The sequence below is a fragment of the Aedes albopictus genome, chromosome 2 (assembly GCF_035046485.1).
Source record: "Aedes albopictus strain Foshan chromosome 2, AalbF5, whole genome shotgun sequence".
Lineage (NCBI taxonomy): Eukaryota > Metazoa > Arthropoda > Insecta > Diptera > Culicidae > Aedes > Aedes albopictus.
Genome location: NC_085137.1, coordinates 250,423,252 through 250,446,835, shown reverse-complemented (window position 1 = coordinate 250,446,835; position 23,584 = coordinate 250,423,252). Strand labels below are relative to the sequence as shown.

The 23,584-nt window shown below is 45.0% G+C and overlaps 2 protein-coding genes across 3 annotated transcripts in view; both read left to right on the top strand.

The window, feature by feature from the left end:
• LOC109427861 (discoidin domain-containing receptor 2) overlaps positions 1 to 23,584 on the top strand; it is a 961,146-nt gene that overhangs the window by 402,032 nt on the left and 535,530 nt on the right. The gene's annotated exons all lie outside the window — the stretch shown is intronic.
• LOC134288005 (uncharacterized) lies at positions 9,686 to 14,264 on the top strand. Its single transcript, XM_062851498.1, has 5 exons — positions 9,686 to 10,286; positions 10,358 to 10,477; positions 10,543 to 10,674; positions 10,738 to 10,839; positions 10,897 to 14,264. The coding sequence occupies exon 5, from the start codon at positions 11,620 to 11,622 to the stop codon at positions 13,795 to 13,797; it is 2,178 nt and encodes a 725-aa protein (XP_062707482.1). The 5' UTR covers positions 9,686 to 10,286; positions 10,358 to 10,477; positions 10,543 to 10,674; positions 10,738 to 10,839; positions 10,897 to 11,619; the 3' UTR covers positions 13,798 to 14,264.

Sequence of the window (23,584 nt, the reverse complement as noted above, 5' to 3'; positions counted from 1 at the left end):
TTGTTTTTCCGTTCGATTTGCCGTCCGCCTGATGGTGGATCGTTGTTGTTCAGCAGAGAGAGAGAGCGTTGTCACTGGGTATTCCGAATTGCATCCGGATCTCGGCTTGGACTCATCCGGGTCGAGTGAAGTGGATATCGATTAAACAGTCTGTTGGTAATCCTGTTCAAACAAAATTGACACTATTGGAATTTCCCGGAAGGGATTAGAATGAAAACAATTGGTCCTTTGAGTTGGGGTTGAACTTGCTTCTGGTGGACCATCTTTTAATTTTGCTTCTTCTTCTTCTTCTTAGAATGGCGCTCCAATTCCAAGTGGCAAAGAATGCGCCAAAATTGTGAAAAATCCATTTGTTAGTGATTCCTAGAATGACAGTGATTGAAGTTTCCATTCAAGCATCCGCCAAACTAGCAATGATCCCCCAACGGACCAAACGCTTTCAAGTGCAAATCACATCACACAACTCTCTGCTGATGAATTTCCCCGACGTCAATCAAATTATAGTTTTCTCGGAAAAGTATCCCTATCAAGACTGCGTTCTTCGGAAAACTACACACCACACCAGGGAAACTCAATCAACACATGACTCAACTCGAACCGGCCTCAACCACATGCAGCCAACCGTTCGAAAACTTGCCTCCTCTCTCCCAAGTTCTGCTCCACTCGCAAAAGGGGTTAATTAATTTCCAATTTTCCATCCTTCCATCAAGCCAATCGTTTACTTTCATTGCTCGCATGGTCCTCACCTCCCGCACCAACCACCCTAGAGAGTCCGACCGTAGGTAGCTGTAGTTTTCCGACTTTTAATCGTAACTTTTCCTCCGACCTCGACGAAACCATGAACGCATGTGAAGAGTTGGGTTGGTCGTGTCGATTGAAGCGGTTACAGCGTCTCTCCGCAGTGAATTGCGCAGCCCTTTCATCTTCCGTATTGCGTTGCTGTTGGATGGAACCTTCCTTCAAATCATTCTACTCATGTGTCTATATCCATCGGCAGGAGTTCTTACAAACCTGGTGATGGCGGTGCTGGTGCTGGTGTCGACACATGAAACGAGAAGATGCTCTTTCCCCGGCTGAGTTGCCAGAGGGATTTCGGCACCACGCAGATGGGAAATTGATGAAAAGTGTGCGTTTTTCTCGCACTTGGTTTTCAACTCATTCATCACCGGCTCATCAGAGGGAACGAGGCGGCCGCAGTCACTTTATGAAGCAGAACCATCCGACGACGGTCGGCCCGGCAGAGACTTTCTAGTTCATTAAAAATTAATAAAAACACACAAACATCCGATGATGGCCCATCAGCAGCATCCATCCAACGCCGTCGCCAGCGACTTCAAGGAGCTGCCGAAATCGATTGATGTAATGGAGGAGGTCGGTGGTCGGATGAACGCGTCGTCATCGCATTTCTGTCCGGAACAACGCGTCTTCCGCAGTGCGAGCCCATTTCAATCTAAGCAGAGCGGCAATCATCTGATGGCTTTGCAGACGGGGGACATCAAATCGAATTTTATCGACCATGAATTGGATCATAAGTGACTGACGGGTTGCGACGGGTCGGTCGCCTGGGGATTCGACATCAATTTGATGTTTTAAAGTTGGTCATTTGTGATCTGATTGGATGGCGCTTGGTGGTAGAGGTTAATCAGATAAACAGTTTCAACGGCATCATCCAAATCACTTAGAGGATGGTGATCAACTATGAAATTATCGAGAAACCAAAATAGTGCAGAAGTCCCAGTTTATTGACCAGGGATTCTTGAAACAAAAAAAAATAATGCAAATACCCTTTTACTTGTTCAAAAACGAGTGTCAGATAAAGATTTCGATGCCAGGTTTTGCTCAGCACAGCTATAGTCTACGTTTTAGTAGCTTTTCAAAGGCCTTCGACAAAGCAGGGGTATGCTGATAGGACGCAGATTAATGTCGCGTAGGTGTCCTTTTTTCTTAAAAGGCAGAATCGCTGGAACTGGAAACATGCTAATCCAGCTATCCGGAAACGCAGCTTTTCGTATAAACATGGTAAACAAACGCGTTTGGTGGTGCACAATCAGTGGTAAAATGATTTTAACGAAGTTAATCGGCAACCCGTCTAAGCCAACTGCATTTGATCTAATATCCCAGATAGCATTGACAACTTCCCAGTACCGCACCGGTCGAAAAGGAAAGCTGTTAGTCGACGAAGGTGCTGTCTCGAGTAACCAAAACTTCAGATAAAAGGGTACCTACTTCATAAGCTAAGCAGCTTGTTCGAGCCTTCTAAGCAGCTTCATTTTTAAGTAATTTTGGAAGTTGGAAGTTCACATAAGCACGCTGGCGTGCTGGCCTTCTAAAAAGATTCTGACAGAACTTTGACTCAAGCTGAGGCTCAAGCCTAGTATTTATTGATTTGACAAATTCATATTTGCCTTTTATTCGTGTATGCAACTGTTTAATGTTTTCTGTAAAAGAAATAAATTTAGTCTTCATTGAAACACTATGCTACTGAACTCCGAGTAGTTCCGAGTAGCATCTTAAGCAGTTTTGAAGTTTCGCGAAGTTCAGATTAAGTTCCGAATGGAACTTTCTGGCTGCTTAAGAGGCTAATAATGAGCCTTGCCGGAACCTATGACTGAAGTTCCAGCAAGGCTCATCGTTAGCCTCTTAAGCAGCCAGAAAGTTCCATTTGGAAGTTTGTCTGAACTTCGCAGAACTTGAAAGCGTTTTGTCATGGGAAGCGGAACTTTTGATTACTTGGGGTTGTAGCGGACTAACTACACGCTGGGTGCTGTTCTGGAAATTACTAAGAAACATTCGATTAAACTCATCTGGATCAAACTCACATGGTCGTCACTCTTTATTCCTTCCGATTCCAAGGCTCTTCACCCGTTTCCAGAGATATCTAGAGAGTTTTTGATGGAGTACTGCTGTCTAAAAACCGTGTTAGATACTGTTGTTTTGCCTGAGCTATTTTCGTATTCGCACGGTTCCTTTTCACCTTGTATCGTTGCCGTTTCGCATTCTTCAATTGCGTTGTAGCTTGCAACCAATCCTTGTATGTGCTTGTATGCTAAGTCCCGTTCAAGTAGCGACTGACGTATACTAGCAGAAAACCATGGATTGTGCCGGCCGCGTTCGGATGGAACCCACGCGTAGAGGAATACAAATATCGTGTGCTTCTTTAATACCCGAGCAGGAACAAATAACTGACACATAACTGCAGCATACCAAAATCAGGTATCATACCAAGACGAGGTATTGGTCGATTGAAAATAACTTCTTTTGGTATTTTCTAGGTATTTATATAATACCTCGACGAGTTATTGGTTTGGTATTGAGAACTGCTTGAGGTATTATTCAGTTATGGAAAAATCACTATTTGTATGGAAAAATCGCCGTTTATTATTTAGGTATTGCCATACCCTTGGCCATACCTGATGTCATTATTCACGTGTTATGCACAGAATATGCACCAGTTATTATTTTAGGTATTTTGCCTCTTATGCAGGGCCTTATAATACCTCATTCAGGTTGTAGGTATTCGGTTTTCCATACCTGAGTTTGGTATTCTTCAGCTATTTTCTCCTGCTCGGGTATGCGCATTAAAGAATTCCATAGCGTCATTAAGAGTTCTCATATTCATAGAAACGGTTCCATGGGATTGATAAAATAGTGTTCTCCAATGCGTGTGAGTCAAAATTGGTGTAATCACGATAAGTGTAACGGTTGAGAGGTGCAGCAATGTCATAGTCTAACGACGCAAAAATAAGATCATGATGTGACAATATCAGAAATCTGACCTGGCCGAATCGTAATACACTTTCTGCTTACTGCTTGTAAGTGAAAGATCAAGTCGCGAGCAACCTCCATCGTAGAAAAACGTTGGCTCTACACTAACAAGTGTCAGAGAGTGACTAAAAAGCTGTGCTTCGAACTGCGTACGTTCACTACCAGGACGAAACATGTCAGTATTAAAATCTCCTACCAGAAAAATACTTTCATTAAGAATAGCGTAATCACTTAACTTCTCTGATAGGAAAGATGAGCAAAATTGTCTGGATTTTTGATAGATTTTGTTCTGGAACACCCTAATATACGTAATAAGTTGAATATTTTAAAAAGGCACCACATTCTCTAACGTTTTGTGGTTATTTGCTTCTTTGACATTAATGTTGTAGGAATTGAGCAAAAAATATCAAAATTCGGGAAAACCAAATACGTCCCATAAACTAGCTTTTCGCAGACAAAAGCTAACGTAGTTGCTTTGCTTTCTTGTAGTTTGCCTTGGCTACTGCAAGCTGCGGTTGCTTAGATAAATTTCTATAAAATATTAACGATTTAACGTTAACGCGTTCAATTTCGAAGCATTAACGCTAACGGTTAACGACGATAATTTTCTTGGTTAACGGTGCCCATCTCTGCGTTAGCTGGTATGAATTTCTAGTAGTCCGCGGCTTAACTGTTCATTTTCTAGGTTAACGAGTTTTCCAAATCTTATATCCTTATAGGTGCAGACCTTGGCGATTTATTTCGGAAAGGTTATTTACGTAAGAGGTACACTCCCGATCAAAAGTTTGGGGTCACCCCTCAATATGATGTATCAGCCAAACGTTTGGGGCCACTATCGTAAAACATGGAAAAGTGATTTTTTGATATCTTTGTCATCTTTCATTCAATTTTAATTCTGCTTTGCTTATTTGAAACAAAATGAATGAAACTTACTGCATAGACATTGAACCACGCATATTTGTAAAAATTTACATTCTTAAACTTAACGTAAAGTTGCCTCATTTTTTGAAGTGTGGTGAAATGTGTTAACTTTACATAACATTTTCATATTCAAAAATCGTTAAACACGTTAAGTTAAAGACATCAAACGTAAATTTTGTGTATTATCTTTAAATGAGCCAAAAAGAGTTAAAATTGAACTATAGATGGCGAAGATATCACCAAATCACTTTTCCATGTTTTACGAAAGTGACCCCAAACTTTTGGCTGATACATCATATTGAGGGGTGACCCCAAACTTTTGGTCGATGACATGAAGAGTTAATTTACTTAAGAACTTTTTTCTAGATTTTTAGGCTAATTTCTGTAAAAAGCAGTTGAAAGCTAATAGAAAATAGGTTATATTACCGCTCTCATCTTAAAATTTGGTCGACCCAATTTCCAGCGACACTGCTGTAAGTTTATATTCATTTTTTAGAAAATTTGGCAACTTTGAATTAAGTTAAGAAACAATTTTTTTTTGAAAAAGTTTTTTCTAAATCATGTTCAAAGTTTCTTTGTCTTATTATCTTTTGAATCAGACCAGGTTTTGTAATCGGACACAAATTGGCGGAGATATGGGCCTAAAAAAATGGCATGTTTTTGAGGGGGTGACCCCAAACTTTTGATCGGGAGTGTATTTACTTATTCGCAAATCTCCAAACCGGTGAAAGTATCTATAATAGAGCCAAATCAATCAATCTCCAAGCAAAGCAAAGCAAAGATAACCATACACATCGTAGTTGCTATTTCGTGATTGACCAGCACAATCGAAGTTTCACAGAGATCCAATGAATGGTGCTTGGGACTAGCTACACACTCTCAATGTGCACAAATCGAGAGTTCATTTTTAAGTCAATAACGGCGCCGGCCACGTCCTTACGGTCATCGGGAAAGGGAAGGAATGTTAGTTCAACAACCGTTGTTACTAGAAACCGTGGAATCCACAGCATCCCCAATAGTTGTCTCGAAAAGGAGTATTTGTTAGTAGGGTAGGATGAGGCGTGGATCTTGGAGCCACCTTTGGTAGGTGATTTGATCCACTAGTTATATGAAAATACACGGCACGGTCTTCATCCCGATTATGATTTATTTGGTTAACATTTTTTGCAGGTTTTTCGTGTTTCGTGCCTAGCTAGTCAATTGAATGACAATTCTGACCTGAGCCCCTTCTAAGCCCCCGAAAACGCCCCTGAAGCCCCTCCCCTTCCTGAGACTCCCTTGAAAGCCCTCTGAAACTCCGCAGGACCACCTTTAAATCCCCTAGTTACTCTCCCTTATTAAATTTCTTTGCAACCTTGTATTCCATTTAGGTAATAAACTGAATCCATTTAGGTAAAAATTCTAATTAGGCAGTCCCGCCTCATTACCTAAATAATAGAGGTTTTGGTGTATTGAACTTAGAGTATACGGTGAATATACTTTCAAGCTTAGATGACTTTAACTACTAAGAGAAGTCCCATGTATTATCTGTGATCAACAGCCGTTGAGGTAATCAAGCCAATTATTTTTTATTTGCTCAATTATTGTTGTGAACTGCAATTATTTTCTTCTAACATTTTAATTGCTTCAATATAAGGCCAGCACCAGAGCTACAAGATTAATTCAGTTATTACTCCAGGAGTCCTCACGGAAAAGCATTGGCGAAATTACCCCACCTCTTTCTAGGATATAAAGAAAAAAATCGGAATGATCTCACCCAGTTTCATGTCGTCGAATGACCGCAACCAGTCCTCGACTCCTTCAATTTTCTGTAATACTGTTGGCTACCAAGTGTGCGTCCATTTTTATCACTTCACGAGGAAGGACAATGTGCACCTGCCCCAAACACGCGGCTGTTTCACTTTTTTCTACGAACAATGAAACGCGACCGAGATCCCCATCGCAACTCAGAGCCAAATTAATCAATCTCCAAACCAATTACAATTCCTATCTTTCGCTATCAAATTATAGTATCAACTCATATGGTGAATTGGGGCAACATTAACTCCTACTGCAGTTCGAAAAGTTCGGTCAATTTATTGGGAGAAGAAAAAATGCAAGAAACTCCGTATGTTACTCGATACCAAAATATAAATTGTTCAGCTTTGAGCTGCGTTGATAAAAGGAACTGCTACAGAGAGTTTTTTTTTCTACAAGAACACCGGGATTTCTCATGGTGTTCCGGGAATCCTCCAGGAGTTCCATCCGAGATTCTCCTTACAGCTTCTGAGCAAAACCAGAAGGAACTAGCTGGAGTAATTTCTCGAAGAAATCCGATAGGAACACCGAGCAGAGGAGAATAGCAAATTGATTACAACAGAATCACATAGCCTGTTTTTATAATATAATTTTGTTATTGTGAGCTTATCAAAATATATCTTTTTAATATGTTTTAATGTTTTGTAGGGCAATCTGTTATGTTATGTTATGTTATGTTCAAATTATTGGGATATATCCACAACATAACATTTTAATAATATATTTTGTTGTGGAACAAGTTAAGTTATTATCTTCTAAAGCGAATGTAACACAACAATAACAAGCTCGCAAATTTCCTGTTATGTATTAAGTTGTAATTTATCTAACAAAACTTGTTATTGAATTTCGGGGAGCGGGCCTGGTGTTGTGGTTAGAACACTTGACTATCACGCCGAGGACCTGGGATCGAATCCCACTCCCAACATACTAACTAAATGTGGGTTCTTCCTTCGGAAGGGAAGTAAAACGTAGGTCCCGAGATAAACTAGCCTACACGCAGAAAAATAAATTGTAAACATAATTGAATTCTAGTTCAAAACAACCGATTTTTCAGTTTGCTATAGCGACAAACTGATTTCTAGTTTAAACTGAACCACAGATAACAGATGATTATGCTAGCGTCCATGACTGCAATTGATGCCGAATGATGTCGGTGGCCTAGCAAAAAAAATCGAAACTATCGAATCCCACTCCCGACTAATTCGCAAAATGTGAGTTCTTCCTTCGGAAGGGAAGTAAAGCGTGGCTCCCGAGATGAACTAGCCTAGGGCTAAAAACTTCGTTAATACAGATAAAAAAAAAGATCGAAACTGGTCAACCCGCCAGGGGAAAGGTTAGTTTCCCAAATACAATAAGAAGGATTATCGACTGCAAACCTTCGAAATTTAATATGAAACTCTTAGATGTACCATGCAAAAAAGCCTGCCTCGCCGGAAACAACAAGCACTTTGTTGATGGGAAGAGTGCAGGCTTTCCGTAAAAGAATACTGTTGCAGTTACAGCCCGGTAGCCAATTCTTGCCCGACGAGGATCAGATTAACGAGGGCAAAGTGGACGACACTCACCCCTAAAAACTCTGTCGTTAGCCACTATCCGGTTGCCAATCGTTCCTGCACCAAATGAATGAAAGCACTGGCTTCAACGGGAATAATTGCTGAGCTTATTCGATGGTGATCGCTTTGTATTTAGGCGCATTCCATTCAACGTTTTTATTAGTTACACTCGAGGTTACACTGGATTAATGCGATTCATAAACACGATGTAAACAAAAACAAACAGTAATCAAAACACTGCTTTTGTTTTGATGTGAAATTTGCGCGCGCAAATGAATCGTGTCAAATGGTTCATATTGCCGCAATCAGTTGTATAGATGGCAGTAGTGAGCAACCAGTTTCCAACGTATTTGAGTTCAAAAATTTACACAGGATTTTGCAGAAAAAATGTTCTAGCATAAACATCTGTTATCTGTGCCACTAACAAAGCCGGAAAGTGATTGTGTTGGGGACGGCAGCTCCTGCGGCAGCTCGGAAATCTATTTTTAGACACTCGGCAAGCGGATGGAAGCGAGAACGAATAAAAAAAGGCAAAAAATAGAAACCGACCAACTTTTTGGTCGGTGCTATCTTGAGTACCTGCGCGTTATCCATCACGGCCAAAACTGCACTTGGAAGTTGGAGTGATGCATTTGCTACACTTTCTTCGTTGTGGCGATGTCCCGATCAGAAAGGCATAACAAAATTATAACCGATTGAGTTATTTATTTCAAAGATTTTTCATAACAGAATGAGTTATAAAATTCGCCGGTTAGGTGTTAAAATAACAAAAAATATAACTAAAATTGCTCTAGCCATAACATAATTATAACAGGTGTTGATACAATTTTACAAATTTATAACAACGTGAGATATAATAAATATTGGAATGATCAAAAAGTTATAACACATGTTGTTATAAATTAGATATAAATAAATTGGGTAAAAATTGAGTTGGGTAAATTTTAACTCATTTTTTGGGTAATTTTTATTAAGAGTGTTATTTATTTTAAGCAAAAAGTTTTTTGTATAAAAAACTTGCCCTACGTAGTATATAAAAAACCCTCACCCAGACGGGAATCGAACCAAGGACGCCAGCTTTTAACTGCAATCCGGCGCCTTTATCAATGAGACCATTGCAGCACTTGAAGTGAAAGGCGGTATACGATCAAGTGGTTCTTCGTTTTGGCGGCTGGTCTATAAATAGACTCATTTGTCCAACGTACAGGAGAGAGAAAATATGACGTCACATAAAAGTGTTCTTGATACAGTTGATCGCAATTACGTCATCTTAGAATATAACAAAAGTGGATATAATTTGGTTATAATTGTAACTCAATAATTTGTTCTGCATTTTGGCATGCTTTATCTCATGATTCAGACCCGAAATACATGTCGTATCTTCATCAAAGTTGTAGAGATAGTTAATGGCTAAACAGTGAAAAGAGTGGTATTAAATTTCACCTTCTCTCGGTGCTAGGGGGCTGTCCATTTATTACGTAAGGGATTTTTTACGATTTTTAACTCCCCCTCCCCCTCTTGTAAGATTTTTTGTATGAGAAACCAAATATTTTTTATGTAGCGTAAGATTTCTCAAACCCCCCTCCCCTAAAAACCCTTACGTAATTAATGGACAGCCCCTAGCGAGCAATTAAATCAGAACATTTGTTACGTTTAGTTTTGCTGAGTCATACATATGTTAGAATAGTAGTACGAATACTCTGTAAGTTGATAACCAAACCAAAAATAAAAAACCATCGGGACGTAAGTCGCAGTTAGAGAACCTCTGAAATGCTCAACCAGTCAACAAGGCGACAGCTGCACCGTTTACTTAGTCGCAAGCGAAAAACACACACACGCTTGGCTACCCGCACAGCAGAGCAATGTTCATCATCAGCAATCAGCCCATCATTGATCAGTGCAAATGCGGCAACGTGTGGGCCACACCACCATCGAGCATCGAGTCTTCTGGCGAGCGTGTGAAGAGGGAGAAAGCATCAGTTGAAAACCCCGACCGGTACTCGTACAATGATCGGCAGAACAAAGCAGTCTTGCGTTTTGCGAAAGATCAGTTGGTGTCGTGTTAATCCCCGGTGCAGTTCAGTGCGCGCAATTGGCATCGTCTCAGCGTTCATCCTTGAGGCCGGACGGACAAAGAGAAGTTAATTTCAACAGCTTGCGGTCAATCCGATTCCCAGTTTAGGAAAGCCAGACATCGTCTGGACAGATCTAGAATCCGTTTTGGTGGAGGGACAGACTACGTGAGCACAGGTGAGCTAGTGTTTTGTGTGACATCGCCAAACAAAAAATTCATCAGCGACCATTTTGCCTGCTGGTTTCAGTCAGAGACGCCAACGCTGCACACACGCACGGAGGGACGAAAACCGCTAGAGGAAAAACGTGGTAGCAAACGTGGTTTTGGCATTCACGGACCGTGCTCGCAGAAAAGATCCCAAAATCAGGTGAGAGGTGACCCAGTCGACATTGAATTGAGATCCCCGCTAAACTACTGATCAATCCAACACAGCTACTTCGGCTTCCAGGGAAGCAAATGCACTACGGGAAGTGACGGCCGGATCGAAACCGAACAGACCAGGATCGGCATTGCAGATTTTGGTCGGTCAATAAACATTCGCTGGAAGGTATCGGGAAAAAGCAGGTGAGCCAAACTTCATCAGAATCGTGTTGAATTGCCTAATTTGATTCCTCATTTATGGGACAGGCACGACGACCATTACGCCAAGGAGAGCGTACGCGCAACCAACACGGCCAACTGGCCAAAGAGCGATTGCAGCAACGGGACAGAAAAGAGCTCCTTAAAAGGGTAAGGCGTCTAGGAAAGATCTGCGGCGACCCGTCAATAACGCCCGACCATCCGCAGGGCTCTTTTTTACTTGCAGTCTTTGGGCACTCGTGACTCAATCGGAGGTCAATCGCTGAACACCGGGTCGCATTCCGCGGAGCATTTACGAGCGCGAGGCGGTAGCAGAGAGGAGAGGTCATCGTCCGGCTGGGAGCGAATTCTACACCCCACGGCCGAGGAGGAACGAATAGGATCCGTGGTATTCGAAGGCTTGGTTTTGAGGAACAGTAGCGACCGGTAGAACCTCGAACCGGTGCATGCCCACCAAGCATGAGCAGCGATGGACCGATCTCCAGCACCCAACGAGCATCTGCGATCATCCGTTCAGGAGAGGTCCGTGGTTTCTGCAAAGCGGCGCCGATGGTAACCGTGAGTCAAACCCATTGTAAACGCTTAGATTAAGTTGACTAGAATAGGAGAGCTAGGAACACAGAGTAGGCGACATGTTAAGCAAAACCCTATAATACATGTTTGTAGAATGAGATTTTCGTTTTGGTTTTTTGTGGTGCTTTAGCCTTCAGTGTTTGTGATCCGAATCCCATTTCGCTTATGGTAGCATTGCTCTACCGGGTCGGGAACTTGCAACACTGGCGCCCAACTGAAAATCCACACATTATGAACTACCGTTTAGCGTTTTGAGTTTTGGTTTTGTTGAGATTTGGATTTGTGCAATTTCGATTATCTGGCATACGATTATCGAAACAATTTTAGCCCTTACGCATATAAGATTCAACATAAGACATGGATTACACACACTTAACAGATGAGGAGGTGACGTATGAGTTGGCTCTGCGTCACGTGGTAAATTTAGGGCCTACCACCCACAGAGGAAAGGTCCTCCGTCTAAAGGCACTCGTCCAGGAGGAAGCCTTAAGAGATAACCAGCCCACTAGCTCAGCCCATGTAATGAGTCCACAGTCTAACATTGAACACTGTGAAACTCAGATACAGCAGCTGCACATTAGCACTGAAGCGGCCATTCGAACAGCCGATAGGGCTGCAATCAGTCAAAGCCGAACGCGTCTTATCCACTATCGCGACAGATTACGGTTAATCCACCCTCCGGTCGAACTGAGAGAGCTGCATGGGATGCTAACCATGCACGTGACGGTTTTGCTCAACAAAGTGAATGGTACTAGTGTAGTGAGTTGTGTGCAACGAGGTGAAAATGAGGTGAACCACACAAGTTCAACGGGTGCCATAAGAAGAAGCAACAACGAAGAGGAAGGAGCAGTCGGTGGAACGGCGGATGCCACGATTCCAGTGGGCAACAATTCAAATCAAGAATCCACACCACCGCCAGCATCACAGCCGCCTCTGATGACGTCATTCTCGGGTGGACAGGGACGAGGATTGCTGTTTTCGAGTTCGTTTCGAGCGCGAGACAACGAAGATGGAGGTGAAACACAGCCTAGACAACGGAACACCTCACCACCGCCTCCCTACCTTCCACGGGAGCGAGAAACATGGAACCGGACAGCTCGAGAAACACAATCACGAGAAGTTCACGAGCTGCAATCGAGATTAGTGGAGATGCAGGAAAGAGAGCAGCGGATGCACGAAGAATACTGCCGAATGCGGGACGACCTGGAGCGGCTAATCCGGCGAGATCGACCAGCACCGGAACGAGCGGACGATCGCCGAATACAGAAGGCGGTGCACAACTGGCCTTTCAAATTTCGCGGCGAGAAGGACACGACATCACTCAACGTGTTCCTAGATCGCGTGGAGACATTCGCGAGGTCGGAAGGTATGAGCGATGCCACACTCCTGAGTTCGATCAAGCATCTACTCCAGGAGGACGCAATCGACTGGTACTCGCGAGCAACATCGCAAAACCTGTTGCGGACCTGGGACCAGTTCAAGCGAGAGATCAGAAGGGAATTCCTGCCCAGCGGATACTCCCAAATTCTGCGTCTGGAAGCCAGCTTTCGATTTCAAGGAAGGGAGGAATCCTTTGCGAAGTTCTACCGAGACATCTCAGCGCTCTTCCGCTTCGTCGATCCACCCATTCCAGACGACGAAAAGTTCTTCCTGGTGAAGAAAAACATGAACGAGAACTACGCAGCCATCGTAACAGCAGCGAGGCCTCGTTCACTGGAAGAAATGGTGGAAGTCTGCACCGGATACGACGAGACGAGGATGCTTCTGAACAGGCAACGCAGGATTCCCATTCCGCACAGCGCGCTTCTGGAACCGAACTTCGCTACACCAGTAGTAACCAGCAGACCACCACCGATACAGCATCACCAACAGCCACAGCGATTCAACAGAGTTCACGCCGTGGAGGTAGAAGAAGGCGCATTCGAGCACGAAGCAGCGGAGGAAGGACCAGAAGACAATTGGCAGCACATCGACGAGCTGGTGGAGCAAGTCAACGCGTTGAAGTTGAACATTGAGCGGAGATCTGCGAGACCAAGCTTTGCCGCACGCGACGAAAGGCAGACAAGGCCAACGGATAGGTACAACCGGACAGAGGCTGACGTCCTGCGAGCAGCGCGGCAGTACACAAGAGAGGCGCAAACGCCGGCACAGCAGCAGCGGCCGCAAACCGCATCGTACCAGACTCGGCTACCACAACAACAGCAAGAACAGCCGCAAAGAGCACAGGGCTGGCATGCACGACAGTGGATGCCAAGCTCGGATCAGAGCGACAATAACCGAAGAAGCCAACGTATGCTGCCAGAACCAGCCAGGCAACGGGAAGATCGCCAAATACAACAGGAAGAAGCTCCGAACGGCCAACGAATAGCAATGCTTTGCTGGAACTGCGACGAAGAGGGTCACAGATTCATGGACTGTCCGAAGCCGCAAGCCATCCTATTCTGCTACCGTTGTGGAAGGAAAGGCTACTCGCTGCGCAGTTGCTTCACGTGCCGCATGGACGCGGTAAACTACCAAGCGGAGAACCAGCAGTAGAGGGGAGCAGCTCTCCGCAAAATCTCGGAGACCCCTCCGATATCCCGGAATTTCAAAACCTCAACTCAATCATTATCAACCCCGGAAGTGACAATCGACCGCACGCCGTCATATCAGTGCTGGGAAAGGAGTTGACAGCTTTGCTAGACAGTGGAGCGAACTGCTCTCTGCTAGGAGGAAGAAGAGTCGAACTGGCAGAGGAATGCGGATTGCAGAAAGGAACCGTCAGCGGCGGAATAAAGACAGCAGACGGCACGAGACACAGCATCGCAAACTTCGTCTATTTACCGATCGTGTACAACAACCGCAACGAAGTTCTTCCAGTGCTGTTGGTGCCTTCGATTCCAGACTGCATCATCCTGGGAATGAATTTCTGGGACAAATTCGGTGTAAAAGCGGTGTGTTGCACACTCGAAACGGAGCAGGAAGATCAGATCAGCGAAGAACAGGAGATGAAGCAGCTCAGTCCGGAACAGCAGAGGCGCCTGGAGCAGGCGATTCAGAAGTTTCCGAAAGCGGTAGATGGAAGATTAGGACGCACAAAGCTGTACGAGCATCGAATCGATGTAGGGAACGCACCGCCCCGCAAACAACGGCATTACCCCATGTCGCCGTACGTTCTGCAGGAGGTCAACAGAGAGATCGACCGGATGATCGCGCTGGACGTCATTGAGGAGGCGCAGTTCTCGCCATGGAACAATCCGCTGGTCGCCGTCAAGAAGAAGACTGGGCAGTATCGCGTCTGTCTGGACGCGCGTCACCTCAACTCCATCATGGTGAACGAGGGCTATCCGATACCCCAGATTGCAGCGATCACCAACAACCTCCGAAGCAGCAGATACATTTCTTCGATCGATCTCAAGGATGCCTTTTGGCAGCTACCACTTCATCCAGGTTCGAGACAACTGACAGCCTTCACCGTTCCATCCAGAGGCCACTTCCAATTCAAGGTGGTGCCTTTCGGGCTGTGTACAGCAAGCCAAGCCCTAGCGCGACTTATGACCCACCTATTCGCTGATCTAGAACCGCTGGTGTTCCATTACCTGGACGACATCATCATCTGTTCCGAGACATTCGAAGAGCACATCGCTCTGCTCGAAGAAGTAGCCCGCCGGCTACGACAAGCGAATCTCACGATTTCATCGGAGAAGTCCAAGTTCTGCCGGAAGAGCATGAAGTACCTCGGCTACGTAATCGACGAGCAAGGTTGGCGTGTAGACGACGAGAAGATCCAAGCGATTGTTCAGTTTCCGACTCCGACGACACGAAAAGAAGTGCAGCGATTTCTCGGTGTGTGCAACTGGTACCGACGCTTTATCGCCGGTTTCTCGCAGCTAGCAGCTCCGCTAACAAACTTGACATCAGGCAAGACCAAGTTCCGTTGGAATCCAATAGCTGAAGAAGCGTTCCTCAAGCTAAAAGCAGCTCTGGTTTCGGCACCGGTACTGGCGATGCCGGACTACAGCAAACCGTTCGCCATAGCGTGCGATGCCAGCGACACAGCAATCGGAGCAGTGCTAACGCAGGAGATCAACGGCGAGGAACATCCCATCAGCTACTTCTCGCAGAAGTTGTCAGCGTCGGAGAGGAAGTACTCGGTCACGGAACGGGAGTGCCTCGCAGTGATCCGAGCGATCGAGAAGTTTAGAGGCTACGTGGAAGGAATCCGGTTCGTTGTCCACTGTGATCATGCAGCACTCAGCTACCTGAAGTCGATGAAGAACCCGACGGCCTTGATGAGCCGGTGGCTGTTGCGTCTGAACGCGTTTGATTTCGAGATCCGGTACAGGAAGGGTTCCATCAACGTTGTCCCAGATGCTCTCTCGAGGACGGTGGCAGAAGCCGTTTTCACGGTAGACCAAGTTCAGGATCCGTGGTACAGAAAGCTGGTGGAAAGAGTGAAGAGCGAAGGAGATAAGTTCCCGGACTTCCGCATAGCCAACGACACGCTATTCAAGAACTGCCGTTGCAAGGACGAAGTGGGAGCAGTTTACCACAGGTGGAAGCAAGTCGTTCCGAAAGAAGAAAGGCTCCAGCTAATCCGAAGATTCCACGACGAACCAGCAGCAGCGCATCTTGGTTTCTACAAGACCTGGCACAAGCTGCAAGCCCACTACTACTGGCCACAGATGCAACAAGAGATCCACGATTACGTTATGAACTGTGCGACCTGCAAAGCGTGCAAGGCACCGGGGAAAATAATGATGCCGCAAATGGGAAACCCGAAGCCGGCGAAGACTCCTTGGGAGATGATATCGGTAGACTTTGTCGGTCCGCTCACACGTTCCAAGCGAGGAAACACAGTGCTGTTGGTAGTAGTCGACTGGGTCAGCAAATACGTAATTGTCAAGCCGATGCGCGCAGCAGATTCGCAGAAAATGGTGGAGTTCCTGGAAGAAGAAGTTTGCCTGAAGTTCTCTCGGCCACGGCTGATACTGTCCGATAACGGGAAGCAGTTCGAATCGATGGTGTTCAAGTCCTGGCTAGCGAAACACAAGATCGGCCACATGAAGACAGCGTTCTACTGTCCGCAGGTCAATAACGCCGAACGCGTCAACCGCGTCGTAGTAACCTGCATCCGGGCATTGTTGGACGGCGATCATAGAGAGTGGGACGAAAAGCTACCGGCGATCACGGCGGCTATAAACGCTGCTCGGCACGAAGCGACGGGCGTCAGTCCACACGAAGCCAACTTTGGACGAAACCTGTTGTTGCACACGGATCTGTACACGCAGCAGGAGCTCAACACGCCAGAAGACCCGAAGGTAGCGCAGGACCTGCGACTCTCTGCGATTCGTCGAATCCAGAAGCTAATCATCGAGCGAATCAAGAACAGCCACCAACGGGCGAAGCAGCGATACAATCTTCGCAAAAGATCAGTAGCGTTCAAAGTCGGAGACTTGGTTTGGCGGCGATCGTTCGTACTCTCCTCGAAGGCGGACCAAATCAACAGCAAGCTTGAGCCGAAATTCGTTCCGGCCATCGTCAAGGAGATCATCGGGACGAACCTGTACGTGCTAGAGGATGTTCTGAGCGGCAAGAAGGGAAGGTTCCACGCGAAGGACATCAAGGCGGACTAAACGAACATGTTCAAGCTATGTACACAGGCGGTGCCTGTCAACCACGAAGCAGTCAAGCTAGCAGAAACACCAATCATTGGGAGATTTGACCACGAGAGCTGAGGGTGAGAAGCCGTCGCAATACTGCTCCACCGCAGCAACACCGATTGTGAGTCGACAGCAAGGATTTCCGTACATCCGTACGAGGTTCCACTATGTTAAAGCTATGTCCGCAGGCAATGCCTGTCAACCATGAGTACCACGCTCCAAAAACACGTAACAAACGGGAAAATGGTAGAAAGTCAGGTGTGATGAGCAATAACTTCTTTACGACTACCTCTCCACCTCGACAAATCAGCCAGCTTTGTGTAGACCACGATCTTCGTCGGAAGCACTGAACGATTAGCGATATCTTCACCCGGTCCGTCAGAAGGCCGAAGAGTAGCAAGTAGGAGAATCAACATGCGGTACCCAAACACTTCCATCGCGCCAGGAGGTGTACCGTGAGCCGTTCGCCAAGCGAGAGAAATGGCACCCTGTGATTCTGAAAACGGGACGCAGGTTTCTCGTCAAGGCACCAGATGTATTCTCTGATAGGAGGAGTGGAGACCCGGAGATCGACGACCAAACATCGGTTCGACGCGGAGTCAAAGCTTACGGCCACTATCAGGCGCAGGGAGACAGCAACTGGAGAGCTTTGGGAGAGCAGGAGGATGTAGCAAGAAGCCTACAGCGGGCGCGGGAAATTGGAACCCTGAAAACCATCGTGAGTAGGGAGGCTCCAAATACCAGGACGAAGACACGCCAAACACCAGGACGAATCGACAGCCTACTGAAGGCGAGGGAGACTGGGACCCTGAAAACAGCAGTGAGTAGGGAGGCTCCAGATACCATGTCAAAGAGCGCCGCAACCATCAGCCTACAGCGGGCAAGGGAGACTGGGACCCTGAAAACAGTAGGGAGTAGGGAGGCTCCAGATACCAGTACAGAGAGCACAGCAGTCATCAGCCTACAGCGGGCGAGGGAGATTGGGACCCTGAAAACAGCAGTGAGTAGGGAGGCTCCAAATACCACTACGAACAGCCCAGCGAATCGACAGACTACAAAGAGCGATCAACATGCGGTACCTAAACACTTCCATCGCGCCAGGAGGTGTAACGTGAGCCGTTCGCCAATCGAGAGAAATGGCGACCCTGTGATTCTGGAAACGGGACACAGGGATCTCGTCAACGCACCAGATGTATTCTCTGATAGGAGGAGTGAAGACCCGGAGATCGACGACCAAACATCGGTTCGGCGCGGAGTCGAAGCTTACGGCCACTATCAGGCGCAGTGAGACAGCAACTGGAGGGCATTGAGAGAGCAGAAGGACGTAGCAGGCAGCCTACGGCGGGCGAGGGAGATTGGAACCCTGAAAACAGCAGTGAGTAGGGAGGCTCCAAATACCAGGACGAAGATGCGCAGCAACCAACAGCCTACAGCGGGCGAGGGAGACTGGGACCCTGAAAACCGTCGTGAGTAGGGAGGCTCCAGATACCAAACGATCCAGACAACGAGTGAAGCGCAACAACACCCCGAGGAACCCTCACACCGAAGCACACCAAATGGTCATGCCGTTAGCCGATCGAGACAAATCGAGCCCATCATCAAGAACTCGACCATCCTCACTAACACAGAGCTATGAGTGGCACCACTACGAAGGAAGAGAACACGATCTCGGCAATCCAAGCACATCCACGACTGGATGGTGCACACGAACCCTCAAGTGTTTCCAGTCAATTCGAATGCGTGGCCAAGGGTTAAAGATCTGGGGGTCGTCATGAAATCTTCATCCCAAAAGTAACGCGACCAGGGGCGCGGTAAAACCCTATTTCTCGGGCTCATGACGATTTAGATTAGTAAATTTTTCTTTTCTCAGAATATGCACTCACCAAAACAAACCAATTTTGTCCTTGTAGATAGTCTGTAAATATAGCTTCTTAATGTTTTGTGTGCGATTAAGCCTATTTTAGTCAATACAATAGGCTAGAATCCGATTTGAGTGTTTTGCCGTAGGATTCGTGGAAGCTGGACAAGGACATTGGTCAGAGACGATTTGAGAGGTCGAAGATTCTGCCAGGCGCAGCTGGCGTGAGATTTAGTTTAGCATTGAGATTATGCAGTTTGAAGGTTAGAGAAGATTTGGCAAGCAGCCGAGGCTTGCGTATGAGTTTGGTTTTAGTTGAGGAAACGATGTAACTTGAGGTCTGCTCAAGAGTTAGGTTGACCGACTTGTCTCTGACCATCATCCTAGAAGGATGACTGAAGATTTTGTGAATTTTTCATAAATCGCTTGATCATCGATTTATGAAAAATTCTTCCGCTACGGTAGAGTTGTGTTACGTTTAGTTTTGCTGAGTCATACATATGTTAGAATAGTAGTACGAATACTCTGTAAGTTGATAACCAAACCAAAAATAAAAAACCATCGGGACGTAAGTCGCAGTTAGAGAACCTCTGAAATGCTCAACCAGTCAACAAGGCGACAGCTGCACCGTTTACTTAGTCGCAAGCGAAAAACACACACACGCTTGGCTACCCGCACAGCAGAGCAATGTTCATCATCAGCAATCAGCCCATCATTGATCAGTGCAAATGCGGCAACGTGTGGGCCACACCACCATCGAGCATCGAGTCTTCTGGCGAGCGTGTGAAGAGGGAGAAAGCATCAGTTGAAAACCCCGACCGGTACTCGTACAATGATCGGCAGAACAAAGCAGTCTTGCGTTTTGCGAAAGATCAGTTGGTGTCGTGTTAATCCCCGGTGCAGTTCAGTGCGCGCAATTGGCATCGTCTCAGCGTTCATCCTTGAGGCCGGACGGACAAAGAGAAGTTAATTTCAACAGCTTGCGGTCAATCCGATTCCCAGTTTAGGAAAGCCAGACATCGTCTGGACAGATCTAGAATCCGTTTTGGTGGAGGGACAGACTACGTGAGCACAGGTGAGCTAGTGTTTTGTGTGACATCGCCAAACAAAAAATTCATCAGCGACCATTTTGCCTGCTGGTTTCAGTCAGAGACGCCAACGCTGCACACACGCACGGAGGGACGAAAACCGCTAGAGGAAAAACGTGGTAGCAAACGTGGTTTTGGCATTCACGGACCGTGCTCGCAGAAAAGATCCCAAAATCAGGTGAGAGGTGACCCAGTCGACATTGAATTGAGATCCCCGCTAAACTACTGATCAATCCAACACAGCTACTTCGGCTTCCAGGGAAGCAAATGCACTACGGGAAGTGACGGCCGGATCGAAACCGAACAGACCAGGATCGGCATTGCAGATTTTGGTCGGTCAATAAACATTCGCTGGAAGGTATCGGGAAAAAGCAGGTGAGCCAAACTTCATCAGAATCGTGTTGAATTGCCTAATTTGATTCCTCATTTATGGGACAGGCACGACGACCATTACGCCAAGGAGAGCGTACGCGCAACCAACACGGCCAACTGGCCAAAGAGCGATTGCAGCAACGGGACAGAAAAGAGCTCCTTAAAAGGGTAAGGCGTCTAGGAAAGATCTGCGGCGACCCGTCAATAACGCCCGACCATCCGCAGGGCTCTTTTTTACTTGCAGTCTTTGGGCACTCGTGACTCAATCGGAGGTCAATCGCTGAACACCGGGTCGCATTCCGCGGAGCATTTACGAGCGCGAGGCGGTAGCAGAGAGGAGAGGTCATCGTCCGGCTGGGAGCGAATTCTACACCCCACGGCCGAGGAGGAACGAATAGGATCCGTGGTATTCGAAGGCTTGGTTTTGAGGAACAGTAGCGACCGGTAGAACCTCGAACCGGTGCATGCCCACCAAGCATGAGCAGCGATGGACCGATCTCCAGCACCCAACGAGCATCTGCGATCATCCGTTCAGGAGAGGTCCGTGGTTTCTGCAAAGCGGCGCCGATGGTAACCGTGAGTCAAACCCATTGTAAACGCTTAGATTAAGTTGACTAGAATAGGAGAGCTAGGAACACAGAGTAGGCGACATGTTAAGCAAAACCCTATAATACATGTTTGTAGAATGAGATTTTCGTTTTGGTTTTTTGTGGTGCTTTAGCCTTCAGTGTTTGTGATCCGAATCCCATTTCGCTTATGGTAGCATTGCTCTACCGGGTCGGGAACTTGCAACACATTTCGACATGTGTTATTAAATAATTATCTAATGTTCCTCACCATCAAGAAAGTTCCTGCCTATGGCAAAGTTATGCAGTAGTCTGGTGGTTTAAAATTTCACCGCATCGTGGCGTTAGTGTGCATTTCTGAAGATTGTCAGTTTTAGATGGCTTATAAAATAAAAAAAATGCAGTGTTTAAAGCACAATTTCAACATTACATGGTACAAGAATTGACAAACTGTGGCGTTTGCTTTGCCTCGTGATATCAATGTTTTAATTTTCAGCAAAAATAGTTTAAACAAGAAATTCTCCCACGTGTTCGGCATTTTCTTCGGCATGCATGACGATATCCATCAACACATCGGTTAAAAAGAAATAACCTTCTGCTATTGATTGGTTTTTTAAAAGCTTTCAACAGTGTTTCTCATTTTGAACTACTGCACAGATTATCACATCTATTTGATTTCAGTTGAGATTCTGTTTCATTAAGTAAATCCTATTTGAATAACCGCTTTAAAATTATGGAAGTTAAAGGAAATCATTGAAGCCTGATCGGTACTCTATCGAGCATGCCACAAAGATCGGTTTTAGGACCATTGATGTTAGCCTTATTTATCAACGGCCTTCCTTCATCTTTGAGTATGTAACATCCACACCGCATGTTTGCAGATAATAAGAAGCTGTATTTCTACTGAATTGATATGGACGTTAATTGCATGGCAATGAAACGTGACTAACGGCATGGCGCGACCAAATTAGATATAAATTTCAAAGCTCCACAAATTATTTAGATAATAATCAATTCTTAAAAAACTAAGGTGATTTTCATTTGCAGACGACTAATTGTTCCAGTTGTATCATGTTAATGGTAAAACTTCTAATTTCAGAATAATTTATTAGAATAATCTTGAATGGGACCACATACTGCAAAACCTATGGAGGTTTGTGAAACTTAAAACATACTTCATGAGTGTTAACAGTTTCAATGAAAGTCATCCTTTTAATATCCATTTTGTTGCCTCACTTATCATAGCTTCATGTGATCGTTTGAGAGTTGCATCAACCCTAGTAGGAAGTTGGGGTCAATATGACCCAGACAAGCACGCTGAACGTACGCTACGCCTTCGTGGTGCAAAAGCCTAACTGTACGCGGGAATGCCAAACACGAAACTCAAACACCGTAGCAGGAAACGGAGGAAACCGAAATCCGAGTCGGAAAACGAAATAAAACGTGGAATAACACTCGATTTTGCGGACTGTAGTTTTATTGCATCGTTTCTCTACAATGGCTGCGCTTAAAACTAACAAAATTTTTCCTCTGGGTTTCCGCCGTCGACTATGCTCGAACGGAGGCGGATGTTGCTGACATTCGACTAGCTTGAAATCGATGGGGGGAAGGACAGGACCAGTTCCAATTGTTGAGGGGAAGGACATACGCGTAAACACTAACATATTAGGAGGGTTAAATCATTGCATACGTTGGGCATTAAATTTTACTAGATACTCTAGTGTGGCTCACCTACAATGACAACTGCTGGGATACTCATTTCTTATTTTTTTTAACTACGTTGCTGTGTGATGCTATATAGAATCATTCGCTAAGGAACTGAATATTGTGGCCTTATCACTAAGATACTGATGATCTTAAGGCTTTAAGCATCCGTCATCATTTTTTGGAAAATAAAAAGCAGTTTTCTCGCTGTAAATCAAAACATCGACCATGAAAATATATTCACTGCATTCTATTAATCATGTGAAGTACAGTGAATATTAGCGCGAAAATATCCATCTGAGCTTTCTTAAAAATTTGGATCATGATTCAAACATGTCAAAAATACTGCATTTGTTCATTTAAGGTTTGAATTTCAATTTGTGTTAGTGAATTTGAAGATAATCAAAAAATTGATTTTGAACTTCCAATGAGGGATAACCCTGAATCTAAATACAAGTATGTCAATAAATAAATTTAATGATTAATCTGAATTTTCTTAAAGGTCTGGATCATGATTCGAACTTGTTAAAAATCCTGCATTTCACAGGCGCAGTACCGCCACACAGCGGTGTAATTGCGTACCAAACACCACCTGTAAAATATTCATTTGACACAAACTGCATTTTCAAAACTATAACTGAGTTTGTTATAATGTTCCTATAAAGATGATCAAAATATATTTTTTTTGTATTATAACTGACCTTGTTATAATTCTGATATAATTAAATCAGGTTTTCAAATCATTTTTGTCAAATATATCTAAATATATCAAACGTTGATATATCTATCAACCGCTGATATAATTCTGTTACATTTTTGTTATGCCTTTCTGATCGGGGTTGGGGTAAAAATTTTAAAGATGTGTGAGTGCTTTTGGGCCATGTTTATGGTCCCCATTTTCTTGAAACAAATGAAGATTTTAACGTTATACGGAATGATGGGAATTGGTTGTTTTGATCGATAAATTCTATGTAAGAACAAAGAAATATAACTTCGCAATAAGTAAATGCTCAGTTTGAAAAACAACCATGCGTTTTATTGTTTTAAAAAAGCCTCATTTTTCTGCGTGAGGGTTAAAAATCTCGTTAATGC

Coding starts and splice junctions, on each gene's coding strand:
- LOC134288005 (XM_062851498.1), top strand. CDS start 11,620: ATGGATTACACACACTTAACAGATGAGGAGGTGACGTATGAGTTGGCT.